General features: G+C 47.8%; 1 protein-coding gene across 1 annotated transcript in view; it reads left to right on the top strand.

Moving 5' to 3' along the window:
- Positions 1-12,817, top strand: part of LOC143276221 (sodium/mannose cotransporter SLC5A10-like) — a 25,687-nt gene extending 12,870 nt beyond the window's left edge. The window contains exons 12-15 of the mRNA XM_076580688.1: positions 5,173-5,341; positions 9,820-10,035; positions 11,760-11,883; positions 12,489-12,817. Coding sequence (XP_076436803.1) covers positions 5,173-5,341; positions 9,820-10,035; positions 11,760-11,883; positions 12,489-12,817 — 838 coding nt within the window. The remainder of the gene's footprint in view (positions 1-5,172; positions 5,342-9,819; positions 10,036-11,759; positions 11,884-12,488) is intronic.
- The last annotated feature ends 3,416 nt before the right edge of the window (positions 12,818-16,233 follow it).

Below are 16,233 nucleotides of genomic sequence, written 5' to 3'. Positions count from 1 at the left end.
AACCATTTTAACCTTGTTTTAAAAGGTCCAACAGTCACCATTTGTTCATCTATCTACCTATCTATATTCCCATCTTCCTAACTTATCTGCTTGATTTTCCTATATGCCTACTTAAATACCTACCTAACTTATCTACCTCTCTATCTACCTACATACCCATGTTCCCTCCTTCCTAACTTATCTACTTAACCTTCTTATGTACCCACCTATCTACCTTTCTATCCATATTCCCACCTTCCTAACGTGTCTGCTTAACATTCCCGTATTCCTACCTACCTACCTACCTACCTATGTTCCCACCTTTCTAACTTATATACTTTAAGTACCTACCTACCTACCGATCTACCTACCTAACTACGTACCTACCTACCTATATTCCCACATTCCTAACTTGTATGCTTGATATTAACCTATCTCCGTACTTACCTACCTATCTACCTACCTACATTCCTACCTTCCTACATGCCTACCTACCTATCTACCTACCTACATTCCTACCTTCCTACGTACCTACCAGTGTATAATCCCACCTTCCTAACTTATCTAAATCTTCCTATATACCTATCTGCCTTCCTTCCTTCCTTTCTAACTTCCTTCCAAACTAATCTATCTCTCCAACCTACCTACGATAATGATGATGATAATGATGGTGATCATACTACTACTACTACTACTACTCCATCATGGCCTGGCTTCGCTGACGAAGATCTAGGAAGGGCGTTGTCCACGTCTGATGCAGGCACGCTCATGGCTGACAAGGCCAATGCGGGAAAAGCAGAGTCGGCCGCAGCGGTTGCAAGGGAAAGTCTGGTCTGGGTTCGCGGCTGCAGCGTCGTGGTTCTTCCTCCTTCTGCGTTTGTCCTCAAGGCTGGCCCTGCGGTTGTTTTCGAAGGAGGAGACAGCTTGGTGGATGGTGCGTCGCCAGGTCTCTCGATCAGCGGCTACTGCGGACCACTGGCGATGGTCAATGTGACAGGCACCGAGAGCTTTCTTCAAGGAGTCTTTGTATCTCTTCTTGGGTGCTCCTCTGTCACGGTGGCCAGTGGACAGTTCGCCATACAGCGCGATCTTGGGCAGGCGGTGGTCCTCCATCCTGGACACGTGCCCAGCCCAACGTAGCTGGGTCTTTAGCAGCACTGCCTCGATGCTGATAGTCTTTGCCTGCTCCAGGACCTCGACATTTGTGATGTAGTCACTCCAGTGGATGCTGAGGATGGTGCGAAGGCAGCGCTGGTGGAAGCGATCAAGCAGTCGTATGTGGTGCCGGTAGGTGACCCAGGTTTCGGAGCCATACAACAGGGTGGGCAGTACAACAGCTCTGTACACGCTGATCTTTGTGTCTTTCTTCAGGTGTTTGTTGTTCCACACTCTCTTGTACAGCCTGCCGAATGCGCTGTTTGCCTTTGCAAGTCTGTTGTCGATCTCCTTGTCGATCTTGGCGTCAGACGAGATGGTGCAGCCTAGGTAGCTGAACTGGTGGACCGACTTCAGCTCTGTCTCACCGATGTTGATGTGAGGAGCGTGGAATTCTTCCTGTGGGGCAGGCTGGTGGAGAACTTCCGTCTTTTTCAGACTGACTTCTAGGCCGAAGAGCTGCGCAGCCTCTGCGAAGCAGGACGTTATACGCTGCAGGGCCGCTTCTGTATGGGCGACGAGGGCAGCATCGTCGGCAAACAAAAGCTCTCTGATGAGTTGCTCCAGTGTCTTGGTGTGGGCCTGTAGCCGCCTCAGGTTGAATAGGCTGCCATCAGTGCGGTATCTGATGAAGATACCGTCGTCGTCGCCAAGATCTTCAGTGGCCTGTTGGAGCATCATGCTGAAGAAGATCGTGAAGAGGGTCGGCGCGAGGACACAACCTTGTTTCACTCCATTTCCAATTGGGAAGGGCTCCGAAAGGTCGTTGCTGTGTCTGACCTGTCCACGCTGTTCCTCATGTAGTTGGATGACCATGCTGAGGAATTTTGGGGGGCATCCTAGACGTTTCATGATCTCCCACAGACCTTTTCTGCTCACGGTGTCGAACGCTTTCGTGAGATCGACGAATGTCGCATACAGTCCTTTGTTCTGTTCCCGACATTTTTCTTGTAGCTGTCTGAGAACGAAGACCATGTCAGTGGTGCCTCTGTTGGCTCTAAAGCCACACTGACTCTCTGGGAGATGTTCTTCGGCGATAGTAGGCACCAGCCGATTTAGGACTCTGGCGAGGATCTTGCCTGCGATGGAGAGCAGAGTTATCCCCCTGTAGTTGGAGCAGTCCGACTTTTCTCCCTTGTTTTTATACAGGGTGATGATGACTGCGTCACGGAGGTCCTGTGGTAGTTTGCCTTGCTCCCAGCAGCAGACAAAGAGGTTGTGGAGTTTGGAGTGTAGTGCTGGGCCTCCATTCTTCCACGCCTCCGGCGGAATTCCGTCAACCCCTGCTGCCTTGCCACATTTCAGCTGTTCAATGGCCTTGACAGTCTCTTCTAGGGTTGGTAGCTCGTCCAGTTGTAATTTCACTGGCTGTTGTGGGATGCGGAGAATTGCCGAGTCTTGAACCGTGCGGTTCGCGCTGAAGAGGGCCTGGAAATGTTCCGACCACCTGTTCAGGATCGACGTCTTGTCTGTGAAGAGCGCCTGGCCGTCTGCGCTGCGCAAAGGACTCTGGACCTGGTATGAGGGACCGTACACCGCCTTCAAGGCTTCGTATAAGCCCCGGTAGTCACCAGTGTCTGCACAAAGCTGTGCCCTCTCTGCCAGGTTGGTCCACCACCCATTTTGAATCTCACGAAGCTTGCGCTGGAGGTTGCTGCATATGAGCCGGAAGGTTGCTTTCTTCACCGGACAAGACGGTTGTGCAAGGTGAGCCTGGTGGGCTGATCTCTTCTTCGCCAGCAATTCTTGGATCTCCTGGTTGTTTTCGTCAAACCAGTCCTTGTTCTTTTTCGACGAGAACCCTAGGACTTCTTCAGAGGACTGCAGGATGGCTGATTTCAGCTGTGCCCATAGTGCTTCTGGAGAGGGGTCTGTGGGGCAACTGGGGTCTTCAAGTTTGTCCTGAAGCTTCGCCTGGAATTCAGCTTTCACTTCAGCTGACTGAAAGTTGCCGACCTGGAATTTCTTCCTAGGAGCTCCTCCTTTCTTTGGTTTGGGCTTGAAGTGGAGCCTGAGCTTGCTGCGGACGAGGCGGTGGTCAGTATGACACTCCGCGCTGGGCATCACTCGGGTGTGTAGGACGTCTCGTACGTCTCTCTGGCGCATCAGGATGTAATCAATGAGGTGCCAATGTTTGGACCGAGGATGCATCCACGTTGTCTTCAGGCTGTCCTTCTGCTGGAAAATGGTGTTGGTGATGGTAAACTGCTGCTCTGCACAGAACTCGAGAAGAAGGCGCCCATTGTCGTTGCAATTACCAACGCCATGCTTGCCAAGGACTCCTTTCCAGGCTTCTGAATCTTGGCCAACTCTGGCATTGAAGTCGCCAAGGATGATGACCTTGTCGTCAGCAGGGGTGTTCTGAACGAGGTTGCGCAGGTCAGTGTAAAACTTGACCTTTTCTGTGGGGTCCGCTTGGAGGGTTGGAGCGTACACGCTGAACAGAGTGGCATGCTGTTTGTTCCGTAGTGGGAGGCGCATGGACATAATTCGGTCTGAGTGTCCTGTTGGCAGGTTTTCAAGCTTGGAGGCAATGGTGCTCCTGACCATAAAGCCTACGCCATAAAGGCGTCTCTCGGTCTCTGGCTTGCCTGACCAGTAGAGGGTGTACCCAGCGCCGTGTTCCTGGAGGCTGCCTTTCCCTGCAAAGCGGACTTCGCTGACGGCAGCAATGTCAATGTTCAGTCTCTGAAGTTCGTGTGCGACTAGAGCGGAACGCCTTTCTGGGTGGTTGCTGTCTGCAGAGTCACGCATGGTTCGGATGTTCCAGCATGCTACCTTTAGTCCTTTTGCACCTAATTGTGAGGCAGGTGCCGGCCTTTTCTTCTCTATTGTTGTTCGACCGCGTTTGGAGATGCCCGTTGACCGCGGCTAGCCAACTGGGGGGTATGGAGATGAGCATTTGTTTGGACCACCTTTTCTAGGCCCCTCTCCGTGTGGAGCAAGCAGTGCTGTCCCTAGAAAAGGCTGCTTGGTCGTTCAGGGTGCTGCCGAGTGATGCTGTCACCTCCGGGTCAACAATCAGGCGACCAATATCCTGAACCGCCTGCATGCAGGATTGGAACTGCGGCTTCCAGTGACATCTTCCACCTGCCGTTTTCGCCCCTTTCCCATCGCTACAGGGCTTGGAATAGTTGGTGGCGCGGACGTGGACGTGTCCTTCAAGCCTGCGCAATGGAATTTTTAGGTGGAGTGCAGTGTGCGCAGTACTGGCCCCACCCTTTACACCCGTGGTTCATCTGCCATAGCCTAGCAAGCTGGGACGGTGACAGTGAGGTCCTCAGGTCGTAGGTTTTATATCAGACTGTCCTTGTCCTAGCCTCTGGCTCAAAAACCTTCCTCGGAGGCACGGGGGCGCGGCTACTGAAAGTCGGGACATGGCCATGGACCCAGGGTCAATGCATGTCGAGACTGTCCTGCATTCCTTAGCACTTCATGGGTTTTACTTCAGACTTTTCCTTGTCTTAGATGGACTGCCTTCCCGGGCTGTCGAGCTCCATCTGCCCGCATGTGACAGGTAGCACAGGGTTACATGGTACCTGTGGCAGGTAGAGACCTGACCTGCTACTACTACTACTACTACTACTACTACTAGCGAACAAGCGTGTTTTTGAATTACAGATTCCTGGCGGCAATAACCAGTCGTAAATCAATTCAAATGAAATAGGTTTTGCGCGAACTTGTGTGTGTGTGTGTGTGTGTGTGTGTGTGTGTGTGTGTGTGTGTGTGTGTGTGTGTGTGTGTGTGTGTGTGTGCGCGCGCGCGTGTGTGTGTATGTGTGTGTGTGTGTGTGTGTGTGTGTGTGTGTGTGTGTGTGTGTGTGTGTGTGTGTGTGTGTGTGTGTGTGTGAAAAGCCCTCGGAATTTATTCTGCTGAACTGGTACTTTTGGCAAGTTTTTGAAGTAATTGCAAAGATGAAAGGAGTGTTGTTGTTATCATCATCATCATCATCATCATTGTTATCATTATTATTATTATCATCATCATCATTATTATCATTGTTGTTGTTGTTGTTACTACTGCTGTGTTGTCATACAGACTGTTCGTCTTACTCCTGTGTGTGGTGTCCATTTTTTGGATTCCACTGGTGAAGTCGTCACAAGGGGGACAACTGTTCAACTACATCCAGGCGGTACAGGGATACTTGGGAACGCCCATAGGCGCTCTGTTCATCATGGCCATCCTGTGGAAAAGAATGAACGAAAGGGTAACACCCCCATTCACTTTCAAGTATAGTATTATTAGGATGAACAGCGTAGCATTGTCTTTCATTCTTGAATGAAGCGGGTAGCTGCGTTAGCTGGCGATGGCTGTTCTTCTGCCCTTGTTTCCTTCTCTTCCCCCTCTCCTTCTCTTCCTCTTCCCCTTCTCTTCCTCCTCTCTTCCTCTTCCTCCTCTCCTTCCCTTGCTCTTCCTCCTCTTGTTGTTGTTGTTGTTCTTCTTTTTTGATCATGATCTTAATTTCTATCTTCAGTAAATCGTCATATCCATGTCAAAATAAACTGCTCATGAGGGAGATAGACAGACAGGCAGACAGACAGACAGACAGACAGAGAACAATCACAAACACACTGGTCTCAGCACACCATCAGCAACAAACATATTCACACATATACGCCTAGCGAACGTAAAAGAACCCACAGCAACAACAACAAAAAAAAAGGTTTATTACAGGCAAAATTCTGTAGAAAGACACGTTGATAATAAAAAAAAAAAAAAACAAGAGAGGCAAGGCCTTCAAGACTCACTTGTGATACACTTTAAAAAAAGAAGAAAGAAAATCCAAGCTTTTTATGTATTGAGTATAATTTCAAAATGTAATGTTTAAGATGAGAAAGATCAGTTCAAAGCAAATTAAGTCCCCTAGCATTAATTACAGAGTAATTTCCCTTTTTTACTATCTGCACCAAAACGTTTGCAAAATAAGTAAAACTTCCATGCTTAGCAAAAGAAGTTCCTGTTTGAACAAAAAATGATAATAATGACTGCTCTTGTTGTTGGGTCACAACATCAGATCAAAGTGCCAAGTTTAGAGAATACAAAAAATATAAATATAACAGTAAATGCAGTTTGCATATAATTAGGCTTCATTTTTTATTTTTTTGTGCCCACTCCAGAGGTGCAATATTGTTTTAAACAAGATGACTGGAAAGAACTGAATTTTTCCTATTTTTATGCCAAATTTGGTGTCAACTGACAAAGTATTTGCAGAGAAAATGTCAATGTTAAAGTTTACCACGGACACACAGACACACAGACACAAGTAAGTCAAAAATGAAATCACTTGAAAAGAGAAATCAATAGTGGCATCGCACTGTGGCGACGTGCTCTCTCCCCGGGTCAGCATCCCGAACGCTATACAATACAATACAATACAATACAATGCAGTGCATGCAATACAAGACATGACAAGACCGGAACAATACAATACAATACAACACAATACGATGCAGTGCATGCAATACAAGACATGACAAGACCGGAACAATACAATACAATACAATACAACACAATACGATGCAGTGCATGCAATACAAGACATGACAAGACCGGAACAATACAATACAATACAATACAATACAATACGATGCAGTGCATGCAATACAAGACATGACAAGACCGGAGAGAAAGAGGACAGGACAGACAATACAATACACACTGTATGGAGCACTAAATGTTGACCACCATTCGCTATCTTGATGATGTCTAGCTCATAGACGAACGTGCTTGTGTGCATCTTATGCACGATTTGACCGTTTTTCTTGTAACCTGTATGTGTCACACACTTCATCGCACTGAATTTATATTTCTGAGATCATTACGTTATTCTGATTCAGATTCTGACTCTGAACTTTGAACTGAGAGCATCAAGTCCAGCTTCATAGCACTACACTCAGAGTATACGATGTATAAGAAGTGATTTCTCGTTAATTTCTTCGTAATATTATGAGACATTTGTTTTAACTCTCTCCATACGAACGGCGAAAGAGACGACGTTAACAGCGGTTTCACGCCAATTACCATCATCAAAATATTGCAAGCGGAAGGCTCTTATACTGAAGAGGTGAATGTTGACAAAGTATACTACAATTCTGACGACGGAAGCTAAAGGTTGGGTCATTCAGACACCCATTGGACATCTGAAGGGTCTGTGTAGAGGAGAAGCGAGACTGGTCGTACTGAGTGAGTTAAATGTTGATATGCTTTGAACGTGTGTGTTTATTTGTGAAAGAGTGGCCAAACAGGTGACATGAATGACAGAGCATACAGTAGTTATATACACTGCGTTCAACGCGTAAATGTTCATTAATTTTAGTACTTGTTTCTCATGTTTATTATGATCATTCAGTTTCAGTTTCAGTAGCTCAAGGAGGCGTCACTGCGTTCGGACAAATCCATATACGCTACACCACATCTGCCAAGCAGATGCCTGACCAGCAGCGTAACCCAACGCGCTTAGTCAGGCCTTGAGGGGAAAGAAAGAAAAAAAAGGTGAATAAATAATAGATAAGCTTACACAAATAAATAAATAAATAATAGCTATAATGTAAAAAAAAAAAAAAAAAAAGAGGTAGTAGTAAAAAAAAAAAAAAAAAAAAATCATTGTTTTTGTTCATCTGTTTGATAATCACCCATATCTTCTTCTTCTTCTGCTTTCGTGGGCTGCAACTCCCACGTACACTCGCATGTACACGAGTGGGCTTTTACGTGTATGACCGTTTTTACCCCGCCATGTAGGCAGCCATGCTCCGTTTTCGGGGGTGTGCATGCCGGGTATGTTCTTGTTTCCATAACCCACCGAACGCTGACATGGATTACAGGATCTTTAACGTGCGTATTTGATCTTCTGCTTGCATATACACACGAAGGGGGTTCAGGCACTAGCAGGTCTGCACATATGTTGACCCGGGAGATCGTAAAAATCTCCACCCTTTACCCACCAGGCGCCGTCACCGTGATTCGAACCCGGGACCCTCAGATTGACAGTCCAACGCTTTAACCACTCGGCTATTGCGCCCGTCACCCATATCTTAAAAAAGGGTAAAAGGAAATCACATCAAGTTCACACCACGCGCTGTTCCATTGATGTTGATACGGACCAACAACAGGTTTTTGTATTTGTATTTCTTTTTATCACAGCAGATCTCTCTGTGTAAAATTCGGGCTGCTCTCCCCAGGGAGAGCGCGTCGCTATACTACAGCGCCACCCAATTTTTTTTGTATTTTTTCCTGCGTGCAGTTTTATTTGTTTTTCCTATCGAAGTGGATTTTTCTACAGAATTTTGCCAGGAACAACCCTTTTGTTGCCGTGGGTTCTTTTACGTGCGCTAAGTGCATGCTGCACACTGGACCTCGGTTTATCGTCTCATCCGAATGACTAGCGTCCAGACCACTACTCAAAGTCTAGTGGAGGGGGAGAAAATATCGGCGGCTGAGCCGTGATTCGAACCAGCGCGCTCAGATTCTTTCTCGCTTCCTAGGCTGGACGCGTTACCTCTAGGCCATCACTCCACTGAGGTGTTTTTTACCACACACTCAATACCAAACCACACCACACATGTGTTGTCGTGGAGCGGTGGTCTGGTGGTGCCGTGTCCGCCAAGGAAGCCAGAGATTCTCAGTGCGCGGGATCGAACCCCAACAGTTGACAGTGTTAGATCCCCGTCCACTGGACCTTGAGCGGTGGTCTGGATGCTAGCTATGTCATTCGATTGAGGCGATAAACCGATGTCCCTGGTATGGCATGTGCTCAACGCATGAAAAAGAACCCATGGCAATAAAGGGAGGTGTCCCTGGCAAATTGTCTTTGTAAAATCTACGTGTGTGTGTGTGTGTGTGTGTGCGTGCGTGTGTGTGTGTGTGCGTGTGTGCGTGTGTGCGTGTGTGTGTGTGTGTGTGTGTGTGTGCGTGCGTGTGTGTGTGTGTGTGTGTGTGTGTGTGTGTGTGTGAGGGGGAGACAGAGACAGAGACAGAAACCTGACTGACTGACACAGGAAACGAATGATGAGCACCTGAAAACACCTCACAGTCGGCTCTTACCCAGGTAGACAGCATGTTTTTTGTTTGTTTTTTGTTGTTGTTTTGTTGTGCAAAATGATACCATGTTTAATTATAAAGGGCTCGCAGCTTGGTCTGTGATCCAGAGAGGAAAGGGACTATACAAACTATCCACATCAATCAATCAGTTAATTGATTAACCAACCAATCAATCAGTTAATTGATTAACCAACCAAGTTGAGTGATGGCCTAGAAGTAACGCGTCCGCCTAGGAAGCGAGAGAATCTGAGCGTGCTGGCTCGAATCACGACAAAGCCGCTGATATTTTCTCCCCCTCCATTAGACCATGAGTGGTGGTCTGGACGCTAGTCATTCGGATGAGACGATAAACCGAGGTCCCGTGTGCAGCATGCACTTAGCGCACGTAAAAAAACCCACGGCAACAAAAGGATTGTCCCTGGCAAAATTCTGTAGAAAAATCCACTTCGACAGGAAAAGCAAATAAAACTGCATGCAGGAAAAAAAAAGAAAAAAAAGGGTGTGGCGCTGTAGTGTAGCGACGCGCTCTCCCTGGGGAGAGCAGCCCGAATTTCACACAGAGAAATGTGTTGTGATAAAAAGAAATACAAATACAAATACAAACCAATCAGTTAACTGATTAACCAACCTATCAATCCTCTACCCAAGGGCGCCTTCCTCGGCATTCTCTCGGGACACGTGTGCGGAGTGATACGCATGGCCATGGACTTCGCCTACCCGGGTCCGGGGTGTGACGAAGAGGAAACCCGTCCACCCGTGCTTTTCCGGGTACACTACACCTACTTCGGCCTCCTCAACTTCCTGGTGTCAGTGCTCGCCATCGTCCTCTTCACCTACACCGACCGCCAGCAACCCGAGGACCAGGTAGGTGGTGACAGGCAGGTGGTCACAGGTAGGAGGTGGTCACAAGTAGGTGGTCACAGGTAGGTGGTGACCTCTTCACCTACACCGACCGCCAGCAACCCGAGGACCAGGTAGGTGGTGACAGGCAGGTGGTCACAGGTAGGTGGTGACCTCTTCACCTACACCGACCGCCAGCAACCCGAGGACCAGGTAGGTGGTGACAGGCAGGTGGTCACAGGTAGGAGGTGGTGACAGGTAGGTGGTCACAGGTGGTGAGAAGTAGGTGGTGACAGGTAGGTGGTCACAGGGAGGTGGTCACAAGTGGTGAGAGGTAGGTGGTGAGAGGTAGGTGGTGACAGGGAGGTGGTGACATGTAGGTGGTGACAGGCAGGTAGTGACAGGTAGGTGGTCATAGGTAGGTTGTCAAAGGTGGTGACAGGCAGGTGGTGACAGGTAGGTGGTCACAGGTGGTGACAGGCAGGTGGTGACAGGGAGGTGGTCACAGGTAGGTGATCACAGGGAGGTGGTCACAGGCAGGTGGTCACAGGCAGATGGTGACAGGTGGCGAGAGGTAGGTGGTGACAGGGAGGTGGTTACAGGGAGGTGGTGACAGGTAGGTGGTCACAGGGAGGTGTTGACAGGCAGATGGTGACAGGCAGGTGGTGACAGGTATTTGGTGACAGGGAGGTGGTCACAGGTAGGTGGTCAAAGGTAGGTGGTCACAGGGAGGTGGTCACAGGCAGGTGGTGACAGGTAGGTGGTGACAGGTATTTGGTGACAGGGAGGTGGTCACAGGTAGGTGGTCACAGGATGGTGGTGACAGGTAGGTGGTCACAGGGAGGTGATGACAGGGAGGTGGTCAAAGGTAGGTGGTCACAGGGAGGTGGTCACAGGCAGGTGGTCACAGGTACACGCAGGTAAATGCACACAGGTAAGTGGTAACAGGTAGGTGGTGACAGGTAGGTGCACACAGGGGTTGCTCACTGACCACCTCAGCCCTGACAACTTCAGCCCTCGTCAAACTCAGTTGGGTCAGCTGTTCAATCTTTTTTCATGGACAGATGTCTGGAACCAACTCCTCCCGTGGGTAAGGAATTCTCTTCTTCTTCTTTCACTTCCTCCAAGTCTTTGATGAGAACAAACACACTTCTTTGATCAAACAAATGTGGAATACTCCCTCTGTGTGTGTGTGTGTGTGTGTGTGTGTGTGTGTGTGTGTGTGTGTGTGTGTGTGTGTGTGTGTGTGTGTGTATGTGTGTGCATACCTGATTTTCTTTTATTCTCGATTTGACTGTCACTAAGCTGGTGATTCCAATTCGCATATTCTCATTTTATCTGTGTACTCAGTTACTCTCTCTGTCTCTCTCTGTCTCTCTCTGTCTCTCTGTCTGTGTGTGTGTGTGTGTGTGTGTGTGTGTGTGTGTGTGTGTGTGTGTGTGTGTGTGTGTGTGTGTGTGTGTACCTGATTTTCTTTTATTCTCGATTCGACTGTCACTAAGCTGGGTGATTCCAATTCGCATATTCCCATTGTATGTGTGTACTCAGTTACTCTGTGTGTGTGTGTGTGTGTGTGTGTGTGTGTGTGTGTGTGTGTGTGTGTGTGTGTGTGTGTGTGAGTGTGTGTGTGTGTGTGTGTGTGTGTGTGTGTGTGTGTGTGTGTGTGTGTGTGTGTGTGTGTGCGTGCGTGTGTGAATGTGTGTGTGTGTGTGTGTGTGTGTGTGTGTGTGTGTGTGTGTGTGACACAGCTGCGGAACATGACGTGGTGGACACGCGTGGACAAGATGACAGACGCACAGACAGACGGCACGGACCAGTGGCCCCCCACTGGAGACTCCCCCTCCCTCTCCCCCTCCCCCTCCTGCAGCAAAGGTAGGACCCCAACCCCTTCACCCCATCACCCACACCCACTCCTGACCACCTCCCCCCCTCCCACCCGCCCCCCTCTCTTTTTTCATCGTTTTCTTCCCGCCGTCGCCCTTCCGCTCAATGTTCCTTCTTTGTGTGTCATGCTGGTGTTGATGTGGTAGTTGTTGTTGTTGTTCTTCTTCTCCCCTTCCACCTCCTCATCCACCTCCTCATCCACCTCCTCCTCCTTCTTCTTCTTCTTCTCCTCCTCCTCCTACTTCTTCTTCTCCTCCTCCTCCTCCTTCTACTTCTTCTTCTCCTCCTCCTCCTCCTTCTTCTTCTTCTCCTCCTCCTCCTCCTCCTCCTCCTTCTTCTTCTTCTCCTCCCCCTCCTCCTTCTTCTTCTTCTCCTCCTCCTCCTCCTTCTTCTTCTTCTTCTCCTCCTCCTCCTCCTTCTTCTTCTTCTTCTACTCCTCCTCTTTCTTCTACTCCTCCTCCACCTCCTCCTCCTTCTTCTTCAATGATGCTTTGTTTCCCCTTGCTGGTGTGTGTGTATGCGTGCGTGTGTGTGTGCGCGCGCTCGCACGCCCACCACCCTCACCTAACCCTCCACACATTCTGTTGAACCAGCTGCAGCGATGCAGATGGAGATGATGGCCACAGAGGAGGGAGGGGAGGTGGATGGAAAGCCGGACGGAGAGGGGGAGAGGAGGGCGGACGACGAGGAGGAGGAGGAGGACGGTGCCGTGGTGACGGTGGAGGAGGGGCGGTGCCATCGCTTGTTCGACACGGTGTGCGGCATCCCCACCACGCTGTCCCGGGCCGGCCAGAAGCCTGGGGTCAGCGAGGACCAGAGGAGGGAGTTCCTGAGGGAGAGCTCCGGGTGGTCCTTCGTGCTCAACGTCAACGCCGCCATCGCCATGTGCGTCATGGCCTTCCTCACCGGCTACTACCATTGAAAGACAGGGCTGGGGGATGGGGTTTGGTGGGGGAGGTGTGTGGGGCTGAGGAAGGTGTAGAGGGAGGGAGGGTGGGGGTGGGTTGCGGTGGTGGGTAGGAGGTGTAGTGAGTAGGTGGAGAGGGGGTTGGGGGGTTGGGGGTGGGGAGGGTCTAGAGGGAGTGTGGTGGTGCATGGTGGGGTGGGGAGATGCTTTTGAAGTTCTTGATGACTGGAAGGTTGTGTGTTTGTTGTTTCTCAAATTGACTTTGACCCTACTTCCTTGGTATTTTATAAGGCTTTGTCCTGCACGTCATGGAGACCCATTCTCCAGAGAATTGCCATGGTTCTGTCAGATCCATTCTTCAGAAAAACAATTCACACTATCTGTAAGCCGTGGGTCTATCAGACCCATTCTCCAGAGAAACAATTCACCCTATCTGTAAGCCGTGTGTCTATCAGACCCATTCTCCAGAGAAACAATTCACCCTATCTGTAAGCCGTGTGTCTATCAGATCCATTCTTCAGAAAAACAATTCACACTATCTGTAAGCCGTGGGTCTATCATATGAATATGATCCATTTCTCGGAGTCTCAGCGGATCTTACCTTTGGATGAAAGGTCATTTTGGATGACTGATGACTTGCGCGATGAGTTTGTTTAAAGTGAAGAGGATTTGCGCAACGTCGACCTCACTCTCTCGTCCGGGTCCACCAATTTCCAGTGGCAAGACTAAGTCAAGACGACTGGAGGATGAGCACGGATGCAGTGGATGACCAAGATATCCTTTCGGTGTCTCATCTTGCTCTCTGCACTCCACAGTGCGTTGCTGTAACCGCCTTCCTCTCCGTTGAACCGATAGGTTTCTTCCGCAGATTCTGCCGGATCCAGACTTCGCATGCATGGGTAGACACACCCCGGGGGCCAACTGTGTGTGGCATGCACACAGCACAGTGGAGCTAGATGGCCGTCGGTGGCTCTCCTGAGCCGACGCCCTTTTATGGATCTCCATAAGGGTGTCTAGCCACCCGCCTCACCAGTCCCGGAAGGGAGCAGTGGGAGTGCCGGTTTAGTTACCAGCAACCCGACCCTGAACAGGTTGTACTGGTTGTACTGGATTACAGGTTACCAGTAGCAGATCTAATGACCTGACCTGACAATATACCTTTCTTCTAGAGGTACGGGGAAGGATATGGTCTGTTTCTCTGAGTGTCAGCGGCTCTCACCTTTCTTCTAGAGGTATGCGGAAGGATATGGTCTGTTTCTCGGAGTGTCAGCGGCTCTTACCTTTCTTCTAGAGGTACGGTGAAAGATATGGTCTGTTTCTCTGAGTGTCAGCGGCTCTTACCTTTCTTCTAGAGGTACGGTGAAAGATATGGTCTGTTCCTCCGAGTGTCAGCGGCTCTTTTCTTCTAGAGGTACGGGGAAGGATGGTCTGTTTCTCGGAGTGTCAGCAGCTCTTACCTTTCTTCTAGAGGTACGGTGAAAGATATGATCTGTTTCTCTGAGTGTCAGCGGCTCTTACCTTTCTTCTAGAGGTACGGTGAAAGATATGATCTGTTTCTCTGAGTGTCAGCGGCTCTTACCTTTCTTCTAGAGGTACGGTGAAAGATATGATCTGTTTCTCGGAGTGTCAGCGGCTCTTCATCAGAAGTTTATATCATAAACGTATTATCTGTTTTCGTTCCTTGCCTGAAGATCTGCTGGCTGGATGTCTGTTTCTTCAAACATGTAGCCATTTCTTTCGTGATCCAACCCTTACACCACTGTTTTCATCATAATCATTTGCTTGAGGTCTTTTGGTGAAGATGTGTTCTGCAGATTCTATGGCAGTATTCGTCCTGTACTTGTTCTTTGTTTTGCTTTTGTTTCTTCTGTTTGTTTGTTTTTGTTTGTTTGTTGTTGTTTTTTCGGAGGGGGAGGGGGGGGGAGGGAGGTGCTTGTGTGTTCGTGTCGTTGATATGTTTGCTGACTTTTTTTTTTATATATTATAATTATTATTTATTTATTTATTTATTTATTTATTTATGTAAGCTTATCTATTATTTATTCCCTTTTTTTTCTCAAGGCCTGACTAAGCGCGTTGGGTTACGCTGCTGGTCAGGCATCTGCTTGGCAGATGTGGTGTAGCGTATATGGATTTGTCCGAACGCAGTGACGCCTCCTTGATCTACTGAAACTGAAACTGTTTGCTCAGTAGAGCTTCCTGCAAGTGGAGTGTCTGCTTCTGGCCCACAGCATTTATTTATTTATTTATTTATTTTATAATAAATCGGTTGTTTTACAAGGAAACGAAACAAAACGTTTCTTCTCTTTTATTCTACTTTGTTTTTATTCTATTTTGTTTTTATTATATTTTGTTTTATTCTATTTAAAAAAATCATTTTATAATCTGCTCACTGATTGCTTCGAACTGGTTTTCATTACACTATTACACAACTTCTGAGAATGTTAGCATGTTCGAGAAACTCACTAAATTATTGTAAATGAGTGGTACCTGAGAAAATTGTATTTTGAAGTATGTAACGGAACAGTTTACCTTTTTTTTCTTCGATTTCCTATTTTAGAGCTTTAAAAACAGATCGATGTGAGTATCTGCGATATATTGTTAGTATATATATATATATATATATATATATATATATATATATATATATATATATATACATATATATATATTTAACTGCAGTTGAAATATTGTTACCTTGTATTTTTATGTCCATTTATATATATAACTTCTGAAAAACATCGACGTTTATATTGGCGATGTATTGGTTGTAATTTTTTTTTTAAATACTGCAGTTTGAATGCGTATGTAAACCTGCATGCCGCTGATACAATTTTTTTTCTCACTGGTGACAGCGCAACAGGGTGAATCCCAAGGTATTTTCCATCAGTTGTACTTGAAACAACCAATGTTGTTGACATTCGATTTTTGACAGCATATTTATGATAGATTCGGATAAATACATAGATATATAAAGAGAAGAGACTTCTTCTGCGTTCACTCGTATGTACACGAGTGGGCTTTTACGTGTATGACCGTTTTTACCCCGCCATGTAGGCAGCCATACTCCGTTTTCGGGGGTGTGCATGCTGGGTATGTTCTTGTTTCCATAACCCACCGAACGCTAACATGGATTACAGGATCTTTAACGTGCGTATTTGATCTTCTGCTTGCATATACACACTAAGGGGGTTCAGGCACTAGCAGGTCTGCACATATGTTGACCTGGGAGATCGTAAAAATCTCCACCCTTTACCCACCAGGCGACGTCACCGTGATTCGAACCCGGGACCCTCAGATTGACAGTCCAACGCTTTAACCACTCGGCTATTGCGCCCGTCAAGAGAAGAGACAAAATAGACGAATCACACACACACACACACACAGAGAAAAAAACAAAAACAAAAAACGGGGGGAAATGTGAACAACAC

Source organism: Babylonia areolata, chromosome 31, assembly GCF_041734735.1.
Source record: "Babylonia areolata isolate BAREFJ2019XMU chromosome 31, ASM4173473v1, whole genome shotgun sequence".
In the NCBI taxonomy this organism is placed as follows: domain Eukaryota; kingdom Metazoa; phylum Mollusca; class Gastropoda; order Neogastropoda; family Buccinidae; genus Babylonia; species Babylonia areolata.
The sequence above is the reverse complement of the archived record's forward strand: the minus strand, read 5'-3'. Positions and strand labels throughout refer to the sequence as shown.